We start from the raw sequence: 19,669 nt of genomic DNA, 5'->3' as shown, positions 1-19,669 counted from the left end.
CATCCGAGCTTTAACATTCAATAATGAACTAATTAAAGAACCTAACCAAATAGTTAACATTATGGATTAACATTATTATCATATTTTACTATTATTATCATGATCTGTTTGCCATCTTTTTTAAGCCCCTGTCTGTTTATTATTTATATATTTGTAATTAAATTTTATTTTTTGGTGAAAAGAACTTGTAGTTTATATAAACAGCAAAATAAATTAAAAAAAATTAAAAAAAAAGAGTTTGCTTTGGTATTTATTTTTGAGTGGAGATAATGCAAATAGTTTTGAACATTTTTCTTTTAAATTTTTTTTTAAATCTTTTATATTATTTTTATATAATATAGAGATGTTTGGATATTAATTGCAGAATAATGAAGCCTGATAAGTTTAGCCTGATAGTTAACAAAAATATTTATTATATACAGCTTTGGCCAAAAGTTTGGAACACCCTAGCATTTTTGAAGGAAACGACACATTTTGTGTAATAACATATCAACATATATTTTATATTACTACCATAACAATACGAAATTAATCTACAGTCAGTAGGTCATTAAAAATCCACAGTTAGTATTTTGTATATTGTCCTCGACTCTTCAGAACAGCTTCTATATGCCTGGGCATTGAGGTCACCAAATTCTTACAATACTGCTGACTCACTTCTGTCACCCATACACACTTTATAACCTCTATTAGATCCTTTTCTGTCGTCGGTGCTTGCTCAGCAACCTTTTGTTTAATTAAGGTCCACATATTTTCAATGGGATTGAGGTCTGGGCTTGATCCAGGCTATGGACCTAAGACAATCCCAGAATCCCAAAGCCAATTACTCACTGCCCTTGTTTGATGGCAGGGAGCACCATCATGCTGAAATGTGGTGCAATTGAGTATCCCCATATGATGGGGAAGTTTCTCTTGTAGGATACTAAGGTAGACCTGACCATTGATCGTTGTATTTCATGGCATGAACCAGATACCTCCCCTGCCCGATGCTAAAGCTTGCCCAAACCATGACCGTAGGTGACTTCTTTACTGTTGGTGTTACATATCTGGCATTGAAACGTTGATTTGGTGGTCTCCTAACACGACATGACTTTAATTGAAACTGAGTGAAGGTAGCTTTGTCCGAAAACATTAGGCTCCTCCAGTTTTCTGCCACCCAGTGCCGGTACTTTCTGCAGAAGGCCAATTGGTCTTTGATGTTTTTAGCGGTCAACTTGGCTTTTTTTGCAGCACAATAGCACCGGAGATTGAAATCGTTTACCAATCGCCTACTGAATGTTTGGGAACTTGGTGGGTCCGACATGGAAGATGATATAGCTGAGGAGGACCATGTGGGATAAGCAATACAGCCCCTTCGGATGAGACGATCAGCTGTAAATGAAGTTACACATGGTCTTCCAGACCTTTTACGTGAATCCAGTGTACCCAACTCTGTTGCTCTAGCAATCCCTTTGATGACTTCCAATCGGGACACCCCAGAATGGCAGAAATTCTCTTTTTAGAGAAGTTTTGCTGGTGGAGCACCATAATTTGCGCACACTTCGCAACTGACAACTCTTTTCCACGTGCCATTAGAAGATTATGGGTCAGAATATCTGCAAACACACCCAGAACAAAATCGTGAATTGTTAATATTTACTAATATTTAATTAACTACTAAGTAAAACAAGGTAAATTGAACATAAAAATCAACCTTTACTCCTTCTAAAATATACTTTATAATTTCTACCTGTTTGAAATGGTTCCAAAATATGGAGGTAAAATGAAGTCATATTTAGAGTCCAAAAATAGAAATTTCTAACCTGTAAAGCGCGTTAGCAGACGTCTACACATGCACATGAATCAATCTAAGAACGTAAAAAAGTCAGACACTGCATAAGAAATTTATAGCTTTACGCATGATTGGTTGTGTCTCTCATAATGAACAATGGCTGATACTGAAATCAATGGTACATTGATTGTATAAGCTATAAATATTTTTGTATTCAAGCGTAAGATAGGAAACAACGCTCATTCTGTAGCTAGTCTTCTATATTTCAACAACTGACACTAATTAGTGCAAATTAGTCATTGTGGCATAGTCTATAACTGCCGAAAATGGCTAAAATGCCCAAAATGCAAGGGTGTTCCAAACTTTTGGCCAAAGCTGTAAATGGGTGGGAATGCATACACCTAGCTTTTCCTTATTCACCCATCTTTTCCTTTAATTTCCTTAAAGCTACATGAAGTTAGATGAATAAATGGTTGGCAATAGAAACATATTAAAAAATATTCTTGTAAAATTTGAAATTTTATTATTCTGAAACAAGGGCATGGCTTCTAGTTAAGTGGTGCCTGGATTAAATTATAAAAAATGTTTTCCTTAAAAATAAAATTGCTGTCTTAATGTGATAATATCACAAAATTTATAAAAGAGAGATAAAACAAATATATTATACTTGTTTTGTCTCTCTTTTATAAATTTTGTGAATATTTATTTAATCTCTCTTTAATAAATTTTATAAATGGTTTATTCATAGATTTTTTACCACTAATTAGTTTTAGTTTTCAATTTTTAATAGCTGGTAATGAATGTTTTACCAGTTTTTTGCAAACAATAAATACATCAGCAATATTTTTTACATGTTTTTTTAAAAATATTTTTTAATGATTCCATTCATAACCATAAGCTTTTTTTGTAGTAATTTCGAAATTGGTATAGATATAATATATAATAGATATTTATATAATCGGTGCAGTTATATAATACAGTTAATTCCCAGTAAGTTAAACCTTGATTAACTTGAACCATTAAAAAAGCAATTATTTTATAGTTTTAATAAATCTGAAGTTCGATTGCTTTTAGACATAATTTTGTTACCAAATAATAAGTCATTGTGTTGCTAAACTTTTTCAATATTAACTATATATGTAGTAAATTCAGTACAGCACAAGTAACTTAACTAAACAGCATGAATACATAACTTCTTTCACTGAAACATTTTTTACATTTTTATTAGTATAATGTATATTTAATATTTATACTTTGATATTAAATAAAGGAAAAATTGAAAACTTATCTTAACTTGAACTATTATCTCATTTCAGTTAAAGTTAGACCTTACAGGAATTCGCTTTAGTCAAATATTCATTAGTCGAATCATTTTCCTTGGTCCCTTGGAAGTTCAAGTTTTTGGAATTACAGAAATACAAAATAATTGTAAAAAAGTTTAGCTGTTTAAATTGTTCTTTTGTTTTATCAAAACAATTTATGAAAGATCAAAAGGTTTGCAAAATATTTTTTCTGGTTACCAGTTTTGCAAACTCATCATATTTTATGAATTTCTTGATCCAACGAAAATTCCAGCTTTGACCCATGCCTTAGGTATTCGCCAATGCTGTGATAGTATTTTTAGTATCTTGTTTCAGAGGCAAATAAAACCAAAAAATCTTTTAAAATTCCCTAAATGTCCATTCCAAAAGACAGTAGTCATCATATGCAGTTTACAATGAACTTCCGTAGTTGTTATATTATAAGGGACATTTTGATACTAGTGTCCACTTTGAGTTAAACAGAGTGAGCATTAAGCAGAGCCAAGTAATTGTAACTGTTATGATTTGTTTGTGAATATTCACCATAAGCTTGGGGTACAAGTGATTCATGCAACCTTTAACAAAACAGCCTAACTTATTATGGCTTATTTCTGCATTAAAAACGTTTAATGCAGTCAGACGGACTGCAATGAATGTTTCAATACACGTTTCTATAGAGATTTTATACTGTCTTTTAAAAGAGATTACAAAACTGTTGGGATTTCAATCACCATAAAAAATAATAATACAACTTTAATTATCTAAATTTCACACTGTCATCAAGGATATTACTTGGTAGTTTATTGACAGTCAAGCTAAAATACAAGTATATGAAAACTTATTTTTGAGTTTTGGAGTGAGCAAGCATGAGAACCAGTTAACAGATTTTTACAGGCTATGGAACGCAGGTACAAAATATTTAGTTTTTCTAGACTACTGCGAAAAAATGTTAATTGTACAATTGCATTTTGCTTATAAGATCCCTAAAAGTTAATAGTAAATAGTCAAGCCAATATTTTTAACTCTATTTAAAAATTTAAGTATAAAATAAATATAAAACTTTTTTTTGAGTGTTTTTCTGTATTAAAATCCCCCTTGGATTAGTATTATTTTAGATTGTATTAAAATATATTCGCAGATTAAATTAAAAAGTGTTTTAAAATAATAAAGTGCTAACTCATGGTTAGTAAGATTATTTTGCCTGATTTGATTTGTTGTTGAAATTTAAAATTCTTTTTTATTCAAAACTTTTATAGAATAAAAAATTTTTGTAAAAAAAAAGCAGTGAAACATTTTTTTGAGATATTGTTAATCCATTCCATTTTTTATCAAATCTATTTTCAGGACTGTTGATATTGTTTAGAAGATTTTGAGTGCGCTTTGAGACAACTGGTTGTGAGTTATGTTATGAACTTGAAGGATATTTATAAATAATTAATTCTATAGTTTTCAATTTTTTATTAACTAAAACAACAAGAAGTAATATTAATAAAGCAGCAAAAATAACAATGTTCAATATAATCACCCCGACATCTTAAGTTTCAAGTAATTAATTGTATATCTTCAGTTATATCAAATGATGTGATTAGATTTGATGTTTTGGATGTAACTGTAGGCAAGTCTTAGGTTAGCAGCGCAAGATGGCTAATATAAACTGTAAATTCTTGACCACTGTCATGCTTAATAAGTGCTTAATGTGGGATTACTTTGATAAGGAATACCTCGCCTACATTAGGTTCATACTTCCATTTTTTAGCATGTATTTTTAATAATACCTTGCCGGGTTGGGTGAGTCATGAAAGGATTAGGTTTCCTGTAGCAGAATGTCTTTTGGTATATCCATATCTTTATCCATCAGCCAATATAGTTGATGTTGGTGACTTGAACGCTCATCACACTAATTGGCTTGGCTCTAGTGTCAGTGACTCTGCAGGCTTTAAGGCCCACAACTTTTGCCTTTCTCAATATCTAACTTAAATAGTCAACTTTTTAACTCTCTTTCCTGACAACCCGAATCATTTACCTTCTCCACTCAACTTATGTCTTGTTTCTGATCCTAATCAATGCTCAGTTTCTCCACATTCAACCTTCTGATCACAGTTTGATCTCTCTAAAACTATTACCTCATTCTTCTTCATCACCTGAATCCCCCTATCATTGTATCTCTTACAACTACCTTAAAGCTGACAGGAACTCTTTCCCTGATTTTTCTCCGTGATGGCCCTTAAGTAGAAATCTTTTATCTTCCTGCTGACAAATGTGCTTCTTACATATCTTCTTGGTCTCAGGCTGGCATGGAATCTTTTAGTTCCTCTCGACGATTCCAAATCAAGCCTCATATTGTGCTGCTGCAATTTCCAATCGAAACCATTACTTCCATATCTATCAGCAAAACAATTCTCCAGAAAACAGATGTCTGTTTACAATTTCTAAAAACCATTGTAAAAAGGTTTTGTCAACACTAAAGCCCTCTATTATCAGGTCATGAAATCTCGTATTTCATCTCAAAATTTAGGCTCTTGTAGCTTCTGGGGAATCTTTAACAGTATCAATAATAAAGGCAAATCTGTTATTCCACCTCTCTTGTATGGTTCAAATTTTTTCACCTCACCTAAAGACAATGCCTGTTGGAAAGTGGCACTTGTTATCCCTATTTTCAAAAATTCTGGATTTTTGAGAGTGATTTGACACGTCTAACTATTGTCCTATTAGTCTTCTTCCTATGATAAGCAAGGTTTTTGAATCTTTAATTAACAAACACTTAATCTCTCATCTTGAATCTAATAACTTACTTTCTGATCACCAGAAAGATATGGATTTCGATTTTCTTGTTCTACAGCTGATTTGCTAACAGTGATACCCAATAAATTTTATCAATCATTAAATAGAGGTGAAGAAATTAAGGTTATTGCTCTTGACATTTCTAAAGCTTTTGATGAAGTTTGGCATGCTGATCCTCTCCATAAGCTTAATTCTTCTTATTAAGCTCCAGAAGCTCCATTCTTCTAATCTTTAAGATTATTGAATCCTTCCTTTCCAATCATAGTGTAAATGTTGTCCTCGATGGACAGCACTCTTCTTTATATCCTGTAACTTTAGGGCTTCCTCAAGGTTCTATCCTTGACCCTATACTGTTTTTAATTTACATTATTGATCTTCGAGATATTCTCACATCTAAGGTAGAATTGTTTGCTGATGATACTGCCATTTATTCTTGTCTTGATAAGAAGCCAACACTCTCTGATTGCTTGGAGGGGGCATTTGAGCTTGAAAAGGATGTCACTTCTGCTACTGCATTGGGCTCACAGTGGCTGGTGAACTTTAACTCAGATAAAATTCAATTTTTTTCAGCCAATCATTATTGCAATAGTTTAGATCTTCAATTGCTGTATCAGCATTCTAACTGAGCATCAGTTTCTAACTCAAATGGTTCATTTTTATTGATAGAACACATGACAGAGCACTCATGAGCATGATTATGTCTCTCTTGAGAGTAATATATACTTCAATGCATGAAGCAGCTAGAGGAAATGGTTTAACTTTTACTAAATTATATATCTTCTTAAAGAAACAAGGGATCCTTCGTGAATAGTACCTTGAAAAATAGATCCTTGCGTCAACAGTCAACAGGTAGTTTTTAGAGTAGTCAAAGTTGTTCAGCATCTGGCTTGATTTGCTGATGACAAGCTTTGTAGCCAAGAAGGCTTAGACACATTTTTAATTGTTGTAAGTTAAGTTCTTTGCTTTAGCAGCTAAAAGGAAGTGTTTGAAGTTAAAGTCATTTTGAGTCTTTCCACAGATTGTCAAATTATCAAAAAAAGCAAACATGTCTATCAATTTCTCATTACCAGTTTACAAGTTATCTACTCATGGTAGAGGGTAGGAGGCATCAACACATTTAAACGATTGATAGTTTTATAATCTACAATTAGACAATTTTTTGATCTCTTATTTCTTATTACAATGACTTGTGATCTTAAGGGTGATGTTGAAGGTTCAATAATTTTATTTCTGCAAAAAATAGGGTAATTGTTTTTTTGTTTTTTTGAAGTTCAATAGATTTAAAAATTTACATTCTATGTTTTTCTTGCTTTGTTATAATGTTGTATTATTTTATTTTCAAGTATTTTTGTATTGATTTTGATAGTTTTTGTTACTCTAGAAGGGTTTTTCCTTTAAGTATCCCATTTTACTCCTGTTTCCCCTACCACTAATAAAGGAGTCACGAATTGGTTCTTCTTGGTATTCTAATGCAGTAACTTCTTTCAAGTTGCGATCTTTGGCAAAAAGTGCTTGGATATAATTATCAAATGATTCACCTGATTTTTGAAGACATGTTGCTAAACAATGTTAAATAAACATTTTATTGTTTTTATGTAGGGGTTACTAAATATTTCTAGAGCAGAATCATAATTGTTACATTTAATAATATATTCAAAAATCTGATGAGAAAGAAAGTTAGTTAGAATTGTTGATGTTTTTTGAGGTAACAAGTCTAAAAAATATTTAAAAGTTCTAAATCCATGTTTAATTCTTGGTTACTTGATGATTTGTATGTATTTTGAATTATGCAGGTTGTCGAGCATTGCTGTATTGTTACAAAATGAATAAAAAATTGTTTTGAACTTGAAGGATATATGTAAATATTTTATAATTAGTAATTTTTTACTTTTAAACTTTTTATTATCTAAAGCAATAAGAAGAACTATTAGTAAAACAGCAACTATAATGTTCAATATCATCCCAACTTAATTTTATCGTGAAGATTTTGACTTTGTTTGAAGACCACTGGTTGTGAAGTTAAATTTTTACTAACTTTTATTTAGAAATAGTTTTTTTTTACCTTAGGAAAGTCATCATAGTAGATTTAATAGAGTTAAAATATGAATCTGGACTTGATTTAAAATTTTAAATAGAAAATTTTAATTTTTATATGCAGTTGGGAATACCATGCATAACACCATGCTCTTTTAGTTTTGATAACACCATACTCTTTGAGACTTGCTAACACCATACTCTTTTTAATAAATTCAGTCATTGCTAAGCAACTGCAAATCTACAAATCTTTGAAATTAGACTCAATTGGAGGTTTCATGTGTTTATGTGCTTATTATTAATAATGCTCTATAATAAATATAGCTCTATAATAAATATAACTCTATAATAAATATACTTTTATAATAAATATAGCTCTATAATAAATATAGTTCTAAGACTAAGTTATTTCAAATTTAACTCATGATAATAATGATGATGACAATTATGATGAAGCTTAATGATTGCTTATACTTGTTTTAGGTATTTAATGAGTCTACAGGAAACTGTCCAAATCGCATGTTGCGACAAGAAGTTGATATTTTAAAGCGTCTACATCATCCTTGTCTTATTTCATTTTTTGGAGTGAGTCTTCGTCCTCGGGCTCTTCTACTTGAATATAGTCCTTTAGGGAACTTAGCAGATATCATAGCCTCACAAAAGATTTCAAAAAACAAAAGTTTAAAACATAAGATAGCTTTGCAGGTGGAGTTTTTTTATTTAGAATCAAAGTCTCTGATACTGTGAAATACTTTTTATCAAAAAAAAAAAAAATTACAAAAATATAATATTTTTTAGATAGCAGAAGGTTTGGCTTTTATTCACAAACATAACATTGTATATCGAGATTTGAAACCAAGCAATATTCTTGTGTTTTCATATTCATTAAGCGTACCTGTTAATGTTAAACTCTCTGACTATGGTATATCTCAACATAGAACATATCAGGGTTTAATTGCTAATAGAGGAACACCTACATATCAAGCTCCTGAAGTTGGATGTGAAGACAGCGAGTATAGCATAGAGGTAAAAATGCCATAACTGGAAGCTCTTATATTTAAAATAATTTATTATATTTAAAATTCTTAAAAAATAATTACAATCAAAACTACTTGCTGTGAATATTAAATACAGAGGATCTGTAATTTGTAAAAATTCAATTTGCAGATTATACTTTATAAACTGACAGGTTTTATTTGTTTAAACAAATGTAACTTTATTTTTGACAATATTTGTATTTAACAATTGACTTATAAAATGGAAAAATTTTGAGTTTTTTGAATGTAAAACTTTATTTTAGGTTGACATTTTATCTTATGGTGTAACAATATATGAGCTTATTTCTAATGGTCAAAAACCATTCAGAGATTTAAATCATCAGAATGAGTTTAAAGATGCTGTTTTAAATGACAAGCCTATTGACTCTTTAATTTCTCATGGTGTTGCACCTTGGCCTGATATCGAAGATCTTATAAAGAATTGTCTTCGAAAAAATCCAGGTTCAGTAAATAACGGTAAATTAGATGTATTTTATGCATAACTTGCTTTTATTATTATTATTTGTTTATTTTAGAGGAGAGACCAAATGCTGAAACCATTGTGAATGCACTTATAAATATTGATCTTTTGTGTTTAAAGAAACATGTTGCAGTTTGCAAAGGACAATATGTTGATTGTCTTACAATTTGTACTTATTCTGATTCAAAAGTTGAACATAATGAGGTTTGGGCTGCTAGTGGTGGACATGGATTGAACAGCCAGTTGTCATGGTTTTCTATTATGCAGGCAAAAAAACAAGTTAAACTGTTTGTTTAATATTACATATGATTTAATTTTATTTTTTTAATATTGTTGCTAATGTTATAATAATTATAATTGTAATAATAATAATAATAATTAAAATAATGATAATAATTTTATATATATTTTAATAAATTGTTTTAATGTCATATCTTGTTGTACGTGAATATATATCTTCTATATATATAAAGGGCAATGTGTGTGTGTGTGTTTGTTTGTTTGTTTGTTCTCTATAGAAATCCAAACCGCCGGACCGATCTCGATGAAATTTGGCATGGGGGTAGTCCTCGAGGGGGAGAAGGTTCTTAGCTGGGTTTTGACCCCGTACCCCGATCCCCGGGGTCAAGGGGGCCCAAAAATTGGCCCCCCTGACCCTGGGGTCAGGGGGATCATTTTTTGGGCCGATTTTTTAGGCCCATTTTTGGGCCCATTTTTGTGTACAGATATCAGGTAAGCCAGTTTAAATATTGGCCCGGGCAACGCCGGGTAACTCATGCTAGTTTTTGTATAAAAAATACCATTGGTTAAGGCAAAGTTTGATCATTTCATGTATATCACTAAGAGATAGTTTGGTTCTTTTTTTAAGACTATCAATAACGTTGTTTAAAATATCGATAATCACAGGAATTGCTCTGTCAATTGGAATGGAGGGATATAACCCCACCACATAAAAAGAGACATGAATTTCACTAGGATCAATTAACCAAGATTTCGCTTCGTTGACAAACGAGGAGGAGTTTAATAATCTTGTTTTGTTTTTGTTTAAGGTTGGTTGTATAATTATTACAAGATGCTCTGATGATCCTATAGTAGAAACGACTAGCCGCATTGGATAGTTCTTTTCTGGCTTGTTAGCTTTTATGACTCCATATAAACGTGGATGTACGCAGTCAGAAGGGTACATTTGAAAATAAGTCTTGTTATCAAACTTTTTTTGTTTTCGTAACCTGCATAATAGTTTCTGAAATTTAATCATAAGGGTTTGAGTCGGGTCATAGTTGATCGTTACTGAGTGTTTAATTTCCTCTTCTAATTTATAAAATGCATCCTCTTCGTTTATAAGTACAAATCCTGTTCCTTTATCAAATGGATAAACTGCTAAACCATTCATTTTTTTCCTCAAATTATTTAAAGATAATCTTTGTTCTTTTGATAAATTATCGGGTAATCTATGTTTTATATTTTTAATAAGAATTTTACTCATATTTTGTCGAATCTTTTCTGCATCAGATTTTTTACTATTTTTTTCTAAATGTAAAGCAAAAGCTTCGATCGGTGTTAAAATTTCCATATAAGGCAACTTTTTAAACGACGGTGCAAAATTTGGTCCAAGATTCAGGAGATTTATTGTGGAGGTGTCTAACTGAGTTTGCAATAACTTTAAGATTCCAGATTTAACTATATTTTTATTCAATCTGTTTGATTGTTTTTGTTTATTGTAAGTCATTTTATAAAGTTTTTCAAACTTACCTTTTAAATGTTTCTTTGTAATTTTGTATTGATGTTTTTTCGATTTTTCAGTAACATTTTCAATAATTTTATAGTGATTAGGTGTCGAAATTATACGATTATATTTTAATAAATGAAATATCAGCTTCAAAAAATTATTACTCCCATTTTTTTAAAGTTCCTTGTTTAAAACCATTTGTAAAAATAAAATTATGAGACAATATTTCCAATTTTTTTTTTCCTTTTGTAAATTTATTCAAACCATAAAACATAATGTAAATGCAAATACAATTGGCAAAAAGAAGACATATTTTTTCTTATCACCAAGCCCTTTAATTGATATCATAAATTTGTAATAATAAGAAATTGTAACTATATAATGTAAAACATTTTAATAAAAAATCATAAGTTTTACTTAAACTTTCTAAATTTAAACTAGTGACATCAGATGCTTATTTTAAGTTTTTTGTTTGTGGTTTTTTTATTATTAAAAATTATTATTATTCGGCTCTGTCTTATAAAACAAGTTTAATATAAAAAATATAATGTGTTTACAGTTTAAATGTGGCTACACTTAATGTTATGTTGTACAAATACACTTTATTTTTTACACATTTTAAGTTAAACTGATGCTTTGTTTAATAGTTTACATTTATGTTAGATTGTAAATTATACATAATTTTTAAAGTTAAAAAAAACTTTATAGAAATTTTAGATGATTGTTTTCCAACCAATTGGCAGGTGGTTGGGTATTCCTCTATCAAATTGTAGAAGGCTCTATACATTTTATACACTCTTTAAAGCATTCGATTGTTAAATTTGGAACAATAAAAGATTCAAAAAAATATAAAATAATTAAACTAATGCAAAAACTTCAATATTTATTTTAATCTAAAGAGAGGATTCAATATTTAGGAGCTTGAAGATTATAAAAATGCTTTTTATTTTAATACTTTTCATTATTTCGAATAAATAAGGAAACATTTACGCTAATCGATGACATCAACTTCTGCGCAGTGTTTTGAAAAATTTTTTTACCTACTTTTATTATTTTATTTTTTTTGAATTTAATGTGCGCTCTCTAATTAAATCTTTAGCTGCACTTATTATTTCGCCTCTCTTACTAAAATATCCTTTGCCAGTTCCCAAAAATATCTCAATGGGGTGGAACTGTGGGCAGTTTGGTGGAATCAGCTTTTTGATGTGAATTTGATGTCTCTCAATTTGTACCATTCTATGGTATTCTTAGAATAATGACAAGAAGCAAGATCAAGCCAACAGAAGACATTGTGACTTTGATAAAATGGCAAAGGTCTAGCTTGCAAGCATTCCTTAATGTAAACATCATGGTTTAAAGTTGGCAATAAGACGCTCAAGATCTCAAACCGTAGCTGCATATTGCTTGCCACAAGAGAAGTTTCTTTCCAAATTTATTCAATGATTTATACTTGAACATAGTGCTGACATGTCCACGAACAATTGAAGTGTAAAATTTTGGACCTGGGAGCTGTTTAAAGTCATATTTAATGTACGCTTTGTCATTTATTATTATGCAGCCATTAAATTTTGTAAGAACTTATATAGTCATAAAGTTTTTGAGCTTAAGTTTTATCAGTCAGTGATTGCTTATCTGATTGGTTTGGATATTTAACATTTGAAAATCTCTTAACTTTTCTGACGAAAAACTCTCAAACTTAACACCTTTTGTCACATTCTATGTTTGATAAGCCGGGATTTTGAAACTTAATCATTGTCCAATATTAGTTGCTGCTTTCTTATCCTTAAAGCCACTCTTTCTTCCAGATTCTTTTACTCGTTCAATAGATAGAAAACTCTTGTTTTTTTTTCATTTCCATTTTTCTTTTCCATTTTATGCTTTATATGATCAATTTTTCTAATCATCTTAGTCCTGAGTTTATCATTCTGTTTGTTTCTACTGATAATGTAGAATTTAGATAATTTCTAAAGCACACTTTTTTTCATCTACTTGATTGAAGACTAGCTTGTGTTAACAACAACAACTTTAAAAAAATGTGTACAATAGACTAGTACAGATAAACATGTTCAATTTTGAAAACTGATAAAATACTTGAATGGTTCAAACAAATTTAAAATTTTGAATTAGCCAGAAAGTTTAGCATCAAAGTTTGAGCCCTATGTAAAGCTACAACAGCGTATCTGTTTGCTGTTTCATGTGTATACAGTGAAAAGTTTCCAAAGAAATATGTGCAAATAAAATGCAACAATTAAGGAGGATAGGTTTCCTGGAATAATTTTTGCTGTTTGTTGGAAGAACAAGCATTAAAACCTTTTTAATGTAATGAGGCTTTAAAAGGTATTGACTTTTAAAAAAAATTGAAGCAATATTGTTGGCCTATAATCAAAATTTAGTAAATCTGATTTTAGTGGAAATTTTAGTGATTTTATTTTTTGGTAGCAATACAATGTTTTTCATAATACCGTAATATTTATAATATACATTAAACTCTTCACCTTAGTTACTCACTTGATTTCCACATTGAATCTTACTTCACTCCCATACTAAAATCCTATTGTTATATAACAGCTGTTATAAAAAGCATATTTTCCCAAATAAACTACAGAAAAACACTAATGATATTAATCTAAACAAGTTGATTAGCAATTTTTAGAATTTCATGAATTTTCAAATAGTCAGATTTTATGATTCTTCTCTTCTCTTGGAAATCACAAAGTATTTGTGTCCACCATGTGTCAGCTGTTCAGCGAGCCAAAAAAAACTTTTAAAACTTATTTTAAGAATAACTTTTCTACAAAAACTTTCAAATAAAATAATGACTACAGGTAAAAAAATAGATATTCTGAAAACCATTCCAGGGACTTTAGCTAAACAACATGCAAGTTTTTATTTTATTTTAAATAAAAAAACTATGTAAATATAAACAAAAAAAGAAAAACATTAACATAAAACAATTTAAATATTAACAAAAACATATATAAATTAATAATATGTAAATATTATTAATTTATATATATATATATATATATATATATATATGTATATATATATGCATATTTACATGCACTCACATATATATATTTATACATATATGTATACATATATACAACCCTCGAAATTTGGAAAAATGAGGTTGACAATAACTTGTTGACATCAATCTTTTAGAGGTTGGCATCAGGTCGGCAAGAAAAATTTGATAAAAAGATCTTACCATTAAACATAGAAACAAGGTCAGCATTTTTTTGCCAACTTTAAACAACCTTTTAGATTGGCAGTTAAATTGGCATTGCTGAATGACCACCCTAATTCTGAGGTTTGAATATATGTGTATATGTATATATGTATACATACAGATCTGTGAAAAAGCATTTGGACAGCATCAAAAAACTTGTTGTTTTTTTTTTACATAAAACTAGTTTAAATCACAGTCTTTTGAATTAAAAATGATATTTAACACTTTCCAATACTTGATTGTACTGTTCATAGTTGTAAATTAATCTTAAAGTGTGCTTGATTAAGAATTTTTTTTAAATACAATGTCCTGTAGCTATCGCAACATATCTGAAACTAATATTTGGTTGCATAACTCTTTGCAGCTATTACACCAGTGAAATGTAGAGGCATGCTATTAACCAAAGTGTGCAATGTCTCCAAGTTGACTTTGTCGTTCCAGGCACGTATTATTGTCTCTATCAGAGTGACTCTGCCTGTTGGCTAGGTGTTGCTGATATTCCTTTTCAAGATGCACTACAGAATTTCAATTGGGTTTATGTTTGGTGACTGCCTGGCCAATCATGCATCTGAGTCACGCTGTGTTGTTGAAGCCAGGCCTTTATCACCTTTGAATGATGACAAGGAGCACCGTTGTCTTGAAATATTAAGTCATCAGTTAGATACAGAGCTGATGCACTGGGAAGCATGTGTGTATTCAATATTTCCAAATACCTTTCTGAGTTGGTCATATTGACACTAGGAACCACGTACAGACGCCCTGTTACATATAATGAAAAACAACCCTAAATCATTACAGTTTCGGGGTGTTTAACAGTTGGAGCAATGCAACTTGGAAGCAGTCTCTTGTCAACCCAACGTCTGACATGAGTCTTGTTAGCCTGGATGCTGAATGTGCTTTTATCAGAAAAGCTGACCTGCAGCCAAATGCATAAAAAGCACATGTTGTACATAAAGTAGTGTAAAAAAACAAAAACATTACTGTCAACCTAAACATTACAGTCATAATACTGTACAGTACTGCAGTAATAACAAAATGGAGAATAAAAATAAAAATAACATATAAAAATGGCGCATGGACTAAGATATTCACAATATACTCAATTAGTCGTGTCTAAAAATTGTATTGTAATACTATACCTTATGCACCTTTTTCCAGTCATCCACAGTCCAGTGCTTGTGTGCTCTTGTAAAATCCAAATGTCTTTTCCTCTGAAACTTGGTCAGCATTAGTTTCTTTGCTGGATGATACAATTTCAGGGCATCTGCGATCAACCGTCTCCTTAATGTACTTGAGCAGGCTTTTGTTCCTGTTGCTTCAAACCAATCGCTGGACAGTTCAGTCGAGCCCTTGAATCGAATCACCGCGACCAGAATTATTCTGGGATGTCCAGGTCGCTTCTTCATTGTGGTTTGACCAGTATTTGCAAACCATTTAATCACATTTGCTATACCACGTTGCTTCCCATGACCCTTTGCAGCTATTTCATGAATGCTAAGACCTTCTTTATGCAGTGCAATGATGCATGCACGCTTCCTAGGCGTATATTCAGGCCCACATCAACCTATTTGTATGCAAATACAGTATCTAATAATTCGGTAAAAAAAATTTTGTTTACAACTTAGATTGTTGTGTACATCGGAATTAGAAAAGATGACATCAATTTTCGACGTCGATGACGTCAATTTTTGTCTGTTTTTGGTCTAACTAATGTAAATCCTACAGTATTTGTAACAAATAAAATACAACAGATACTTTCAGAAATATTTCTAGGATAAAAGATATCAAAATTTTACACTTTTTTTATACAGTCGACATATTTTTTCACAGATCTATGTATATATATATATATGTATACATATATATATATATGTATATATATATATATATATATATATATATATATATTTTTATATATATATATATATATATATATATATATATATATATATATATATATATATATATATATATATATATATATACACACACACAACAAAACCTCTACCTCTCAAAATTTGTGCAACTTTAAGGTTCAGAATGGTAAAATTAATTGGTTGAGAAAATTTTAGTTAGATCCCGATGTAACATGTCTGAAAATAGTAGTATCCATACCTGAACCACTTTTTTGACAGCTCTAGATCTAGCTGGTTTTGGGTTTAAAAACACAAGACTTTAAATGGGTAGGGGTGGCCATTTTAAACCCATTGTAAACAATAAAAACAACTTTAATAAAATCAGTAAAAACCGCTTCAAGTTTTTGATAAAATTTTGCATCTTTATTTTATATTCAAAGTTTAGCTGAGCATCATTTAAAACTTAAAAAGTAAATGCTTTAACAAATGTAAAAATTTAATATATATTACTTTAATAACTATTAATAAAACATATAAATAAAAAAATTTTCTAAAAAAAACATTTCCTGTTTAACTTACTAAACTTCTACATTTTTTAACTATGTGTGTGTAGCCATATATTTTTCTATCAGGAAGTGCAAGGTACAATGACAAAAATTGGACGAATTCTTTGTATAATGTCGTATATGCATTTTATTATTGTTGGAACTAAGGAAGGTAGTGTGGCTTTATACGACGCCAAGGCAAAGTGTTTTAAACATAAGTTAGCACAATTCTCTGATTCTATATTGTGCATATTACATACACATCGTTTTGATTTGTTTTTATTTGGACTAGCAGATGGGAATATTGCAGTACTTACTTCTTATGGCATTTTAAAACCAGGTATAAAATTTATTTGTTATTTTACTCTTATTACAGCGGTGTAGGTAAGATTTTTGATGTTTCAAATAAGGCACTATCATGTATTCTCTAAACTCAAAACCAAATTCGAAAGTTATGACCATATAAATTTGAAAACCCCCTCATTTTGGGGAGGCTGGAAACTTTATAATTTCTCAAAGCTTCATTTTCTTTTAAAGGTTCATCACGTTTAAACGTTAAAATATTATTTAATGAAATTTAAAATTTGTTGATAAAATTAAATTTAGTATAACAAATTAAAAAAAAAAAATTGCGTAACTCATTTATGATGATGTTGGGGTGAAAGATGAGGAAGAAGGCGATCTTTTGGGGAATATTAGTTCCCAAGCTCCAATCACTGCAATTTTTTGCTGTTTTTTACTTTACTATTTTGTCTATTTATATATATACTTTTGCAAAAAAGCTTCCTATTTGACATAATTATGAACATACTTAAATTTGGGGTTTGCTTAATGAATGAAAGAATATTTGAAATACTAAAAATTCCGTAGGTAGGGTTCTTGCAAAACAACTGGCATTTTGTTGCAAAACAACTCAATTTTTTTCCTATCGCGTTTTTTTACGAATTTTTTTGAATTTGCAGATTTTTATAGTGTTTTTGTTTACTTTTGTGTGAACAGAGAGTTGAGCAAAAGAAGTTATAAAGTAGAGATTTTTTTGATTCGTAAAATTCAGTTGTTTTTTTCTTTTCAAAACTTTGTTTTTAAATTTTGTTCTGTTTTGAATCTAAAATTAAGGTATTTACTTCAATATACAGTGTGACCACAAACTACTTTATTTATATTAATGGTCATTAAGTTTTGAATCTAAAAACTAAATAATATGTAGTTAAAACAAAAAATTAAAACTTAATTACTTTGATTAGAAGTTACCGTAATGCTCAGGGCCGACGACACGGGTTAAGTGGAAGGGCACAATATGTGTTATAGACTTAAATAAACATGATTTAAAAAAAAAAAATATTTTTGATGGTTTTGATTTTATTGGTATGTTGCCATATGGCAACAATGCGTCTAAAAGGTAACGAAAATCAAAACATTGACAAAATAACAGCAAATTAAAAAAAGTATATGACGTCAAGAAATTTGTAAAAATGTTTACGGTTTGTAGCCATATGGTAATAGTGCGTAATAGAGGGTTTATATAAGCGAGTAATTGGAGATGAATAACTGAAATTATTTGTAGAACAGTTCAATAACATTTAGGACAATACTGGTAAAATGGTATGCTAAATAAAAGAATGAAAACAATTCTTTTAATAAATACCACCTTGAAAACAATTTTTTAATTTTTTCAGTTTTAAAATAGGGTCAAGAGTAATTTTTTTTTTAAAAACTAAAAAACAAAGCCTTTGTTATTTTTCGCTATAAAAACGGGTTTTTTTTTGCAAAAAAAAATGCAAACCATAAAAACGACTCACACTTCTATAACTACGTCACTGCTTATTGCAACAATACATTTATTAGTATGTTATTCACTTTTAGACGGGAGTCCTCGATACATATCTCTAAACGATGAAAAAATTCAAAATCCAATTATCTGCATGACTCAAAGTCAAGACCAGCTTATATGTGGCTATGGTAAAGATATTAAAGTATTAAGTTCGTCTACTTTTGATTTATTGCAAACAGTTTCTGCTACACAGCGAAATGAAAAAGCAGTGTCTTCTATTATTGTTTCTCAAAATCGTTTAATCGTAAGCTCAAAAAAAAGTAGCAGACTTAATGTTTATAAATATACAGGTAATAGAGTTGATGAATCTGTTTTGTTTGAATTTGATTGTTCAGAGTTTTTAAAAAAAGTTTATCCTAATATTATTGAAATCGATTGTCGCGTAGTTACCTTAGAGTTAGTGGATAATTCGTCCTTATGGATTGGTTGCGGCGGAGGTCATGTAATTATTGTTAACATTTTAAAGTCTTTGTTTCAAGCTGCTACTATTGTTTCGAGACACTTGGGTGCTGTACGCTCAATCATTTCGACACCAAAAATTAGCGGAGAATCGGTGTCTGTAATAACAGGTGGTCAAGGGTTCCGACCACTATTAGCTAGTAACAATGATGTTGAAGAATTTGGTTTTGTTTTAATATGGGACGCCAACATTTTAAAATTAAAAAAGCATTTTATGGCACAGAGAAAAAATCGCGATGAGTTACTTACTAAACTCTCAGTTAAAACGGAAAAGTTTGCATTTCCCTTACTGTGATTGTTTTTTGATAAAAAGTCAGTTTAAAATTTGTTGCGTTAAAATCAAGTTTCTCTATAGTTTATATATAAATATAGTAATAAAATAATAGTAAATAAAAGTGTGTAAATAAGTTGTAATATGTTTATTAATTTTGAGGAGCGTCTATCAAGACAGAGGCTATGGTTGAGAGTTAACAAAATCTCTTTGTGAATAGTGAACAGTTGAAAATCTTGAACTTAAAATAGTTGTTTATTCAATTTTTATGTAGAATTGTTTATTTATAGAGTATCAATTATAATTGATGTTCTATAAATAAACAATTCTACATAAAAATT

At 29.9% G+C, this 19,669-nt stretch overlaps 1 protein-coding gene across 3 annotated transcripts in view; it reads left to right on the top strand.

The window, feature by feature from the left end:
- The window catches only part of LOC136071881 (leucine-rich repeat serine/threonine-protein kinase 2-like), an 87,505-nt gene extending 68,044 nt beyond the window's left edge, over positions 1-19,461 (top strand). For all 3 annotated transcript variants that reach the window (XM_065797464.1, XM_065797463.1, XM_065797465.1), the window contains 6 exons: positions 8,371-8,592; positions 8,686-8,913; positions 9,188-9,386; positions 9,461-9,684; positions 16,855-17,107; positions 18,631-19,461. In XM_065797464.1, coding sequence (XP_065653536.1) covers positions 8,371-8,592; positions 8,686-8,913; positions 9,188-9,386; positions 9,461-9,684; positions 16,855-17,107; positions 18,631-19,352 — 1,848 coding nt within the window. In that variant the 3' untranslated portion in view covers positions 19,353-19,461. The remainder of the gene's footprint in view (positions 1-8,370; positions 8,593-8,685; positions 8,914-9,187; positions 9,387-9,460; positions 9,685-16,854; positions 17,108-18,630) is intronic.
- Positions 19,462-19,669: the final 208 nt, after the last annotated feature.

Source organism: Hydra vulgaris, chromosome 05 (genome assembly GCF_038396675.1).
Source record: "Hydra vulgaris chromosome 05, alternate assembly HydraT2T_AEP".
In the NCBI taxonomy this organism is placed as follows: Eukaryota; Metazoa; Cnidaria; class Hydrozoa; order Anthoathecata; family Hydridae; genus Hydra; species Hydra vulgaris.
This window is presented reverse-complemented; position numbering and strand designations above follow the sequence as displayed.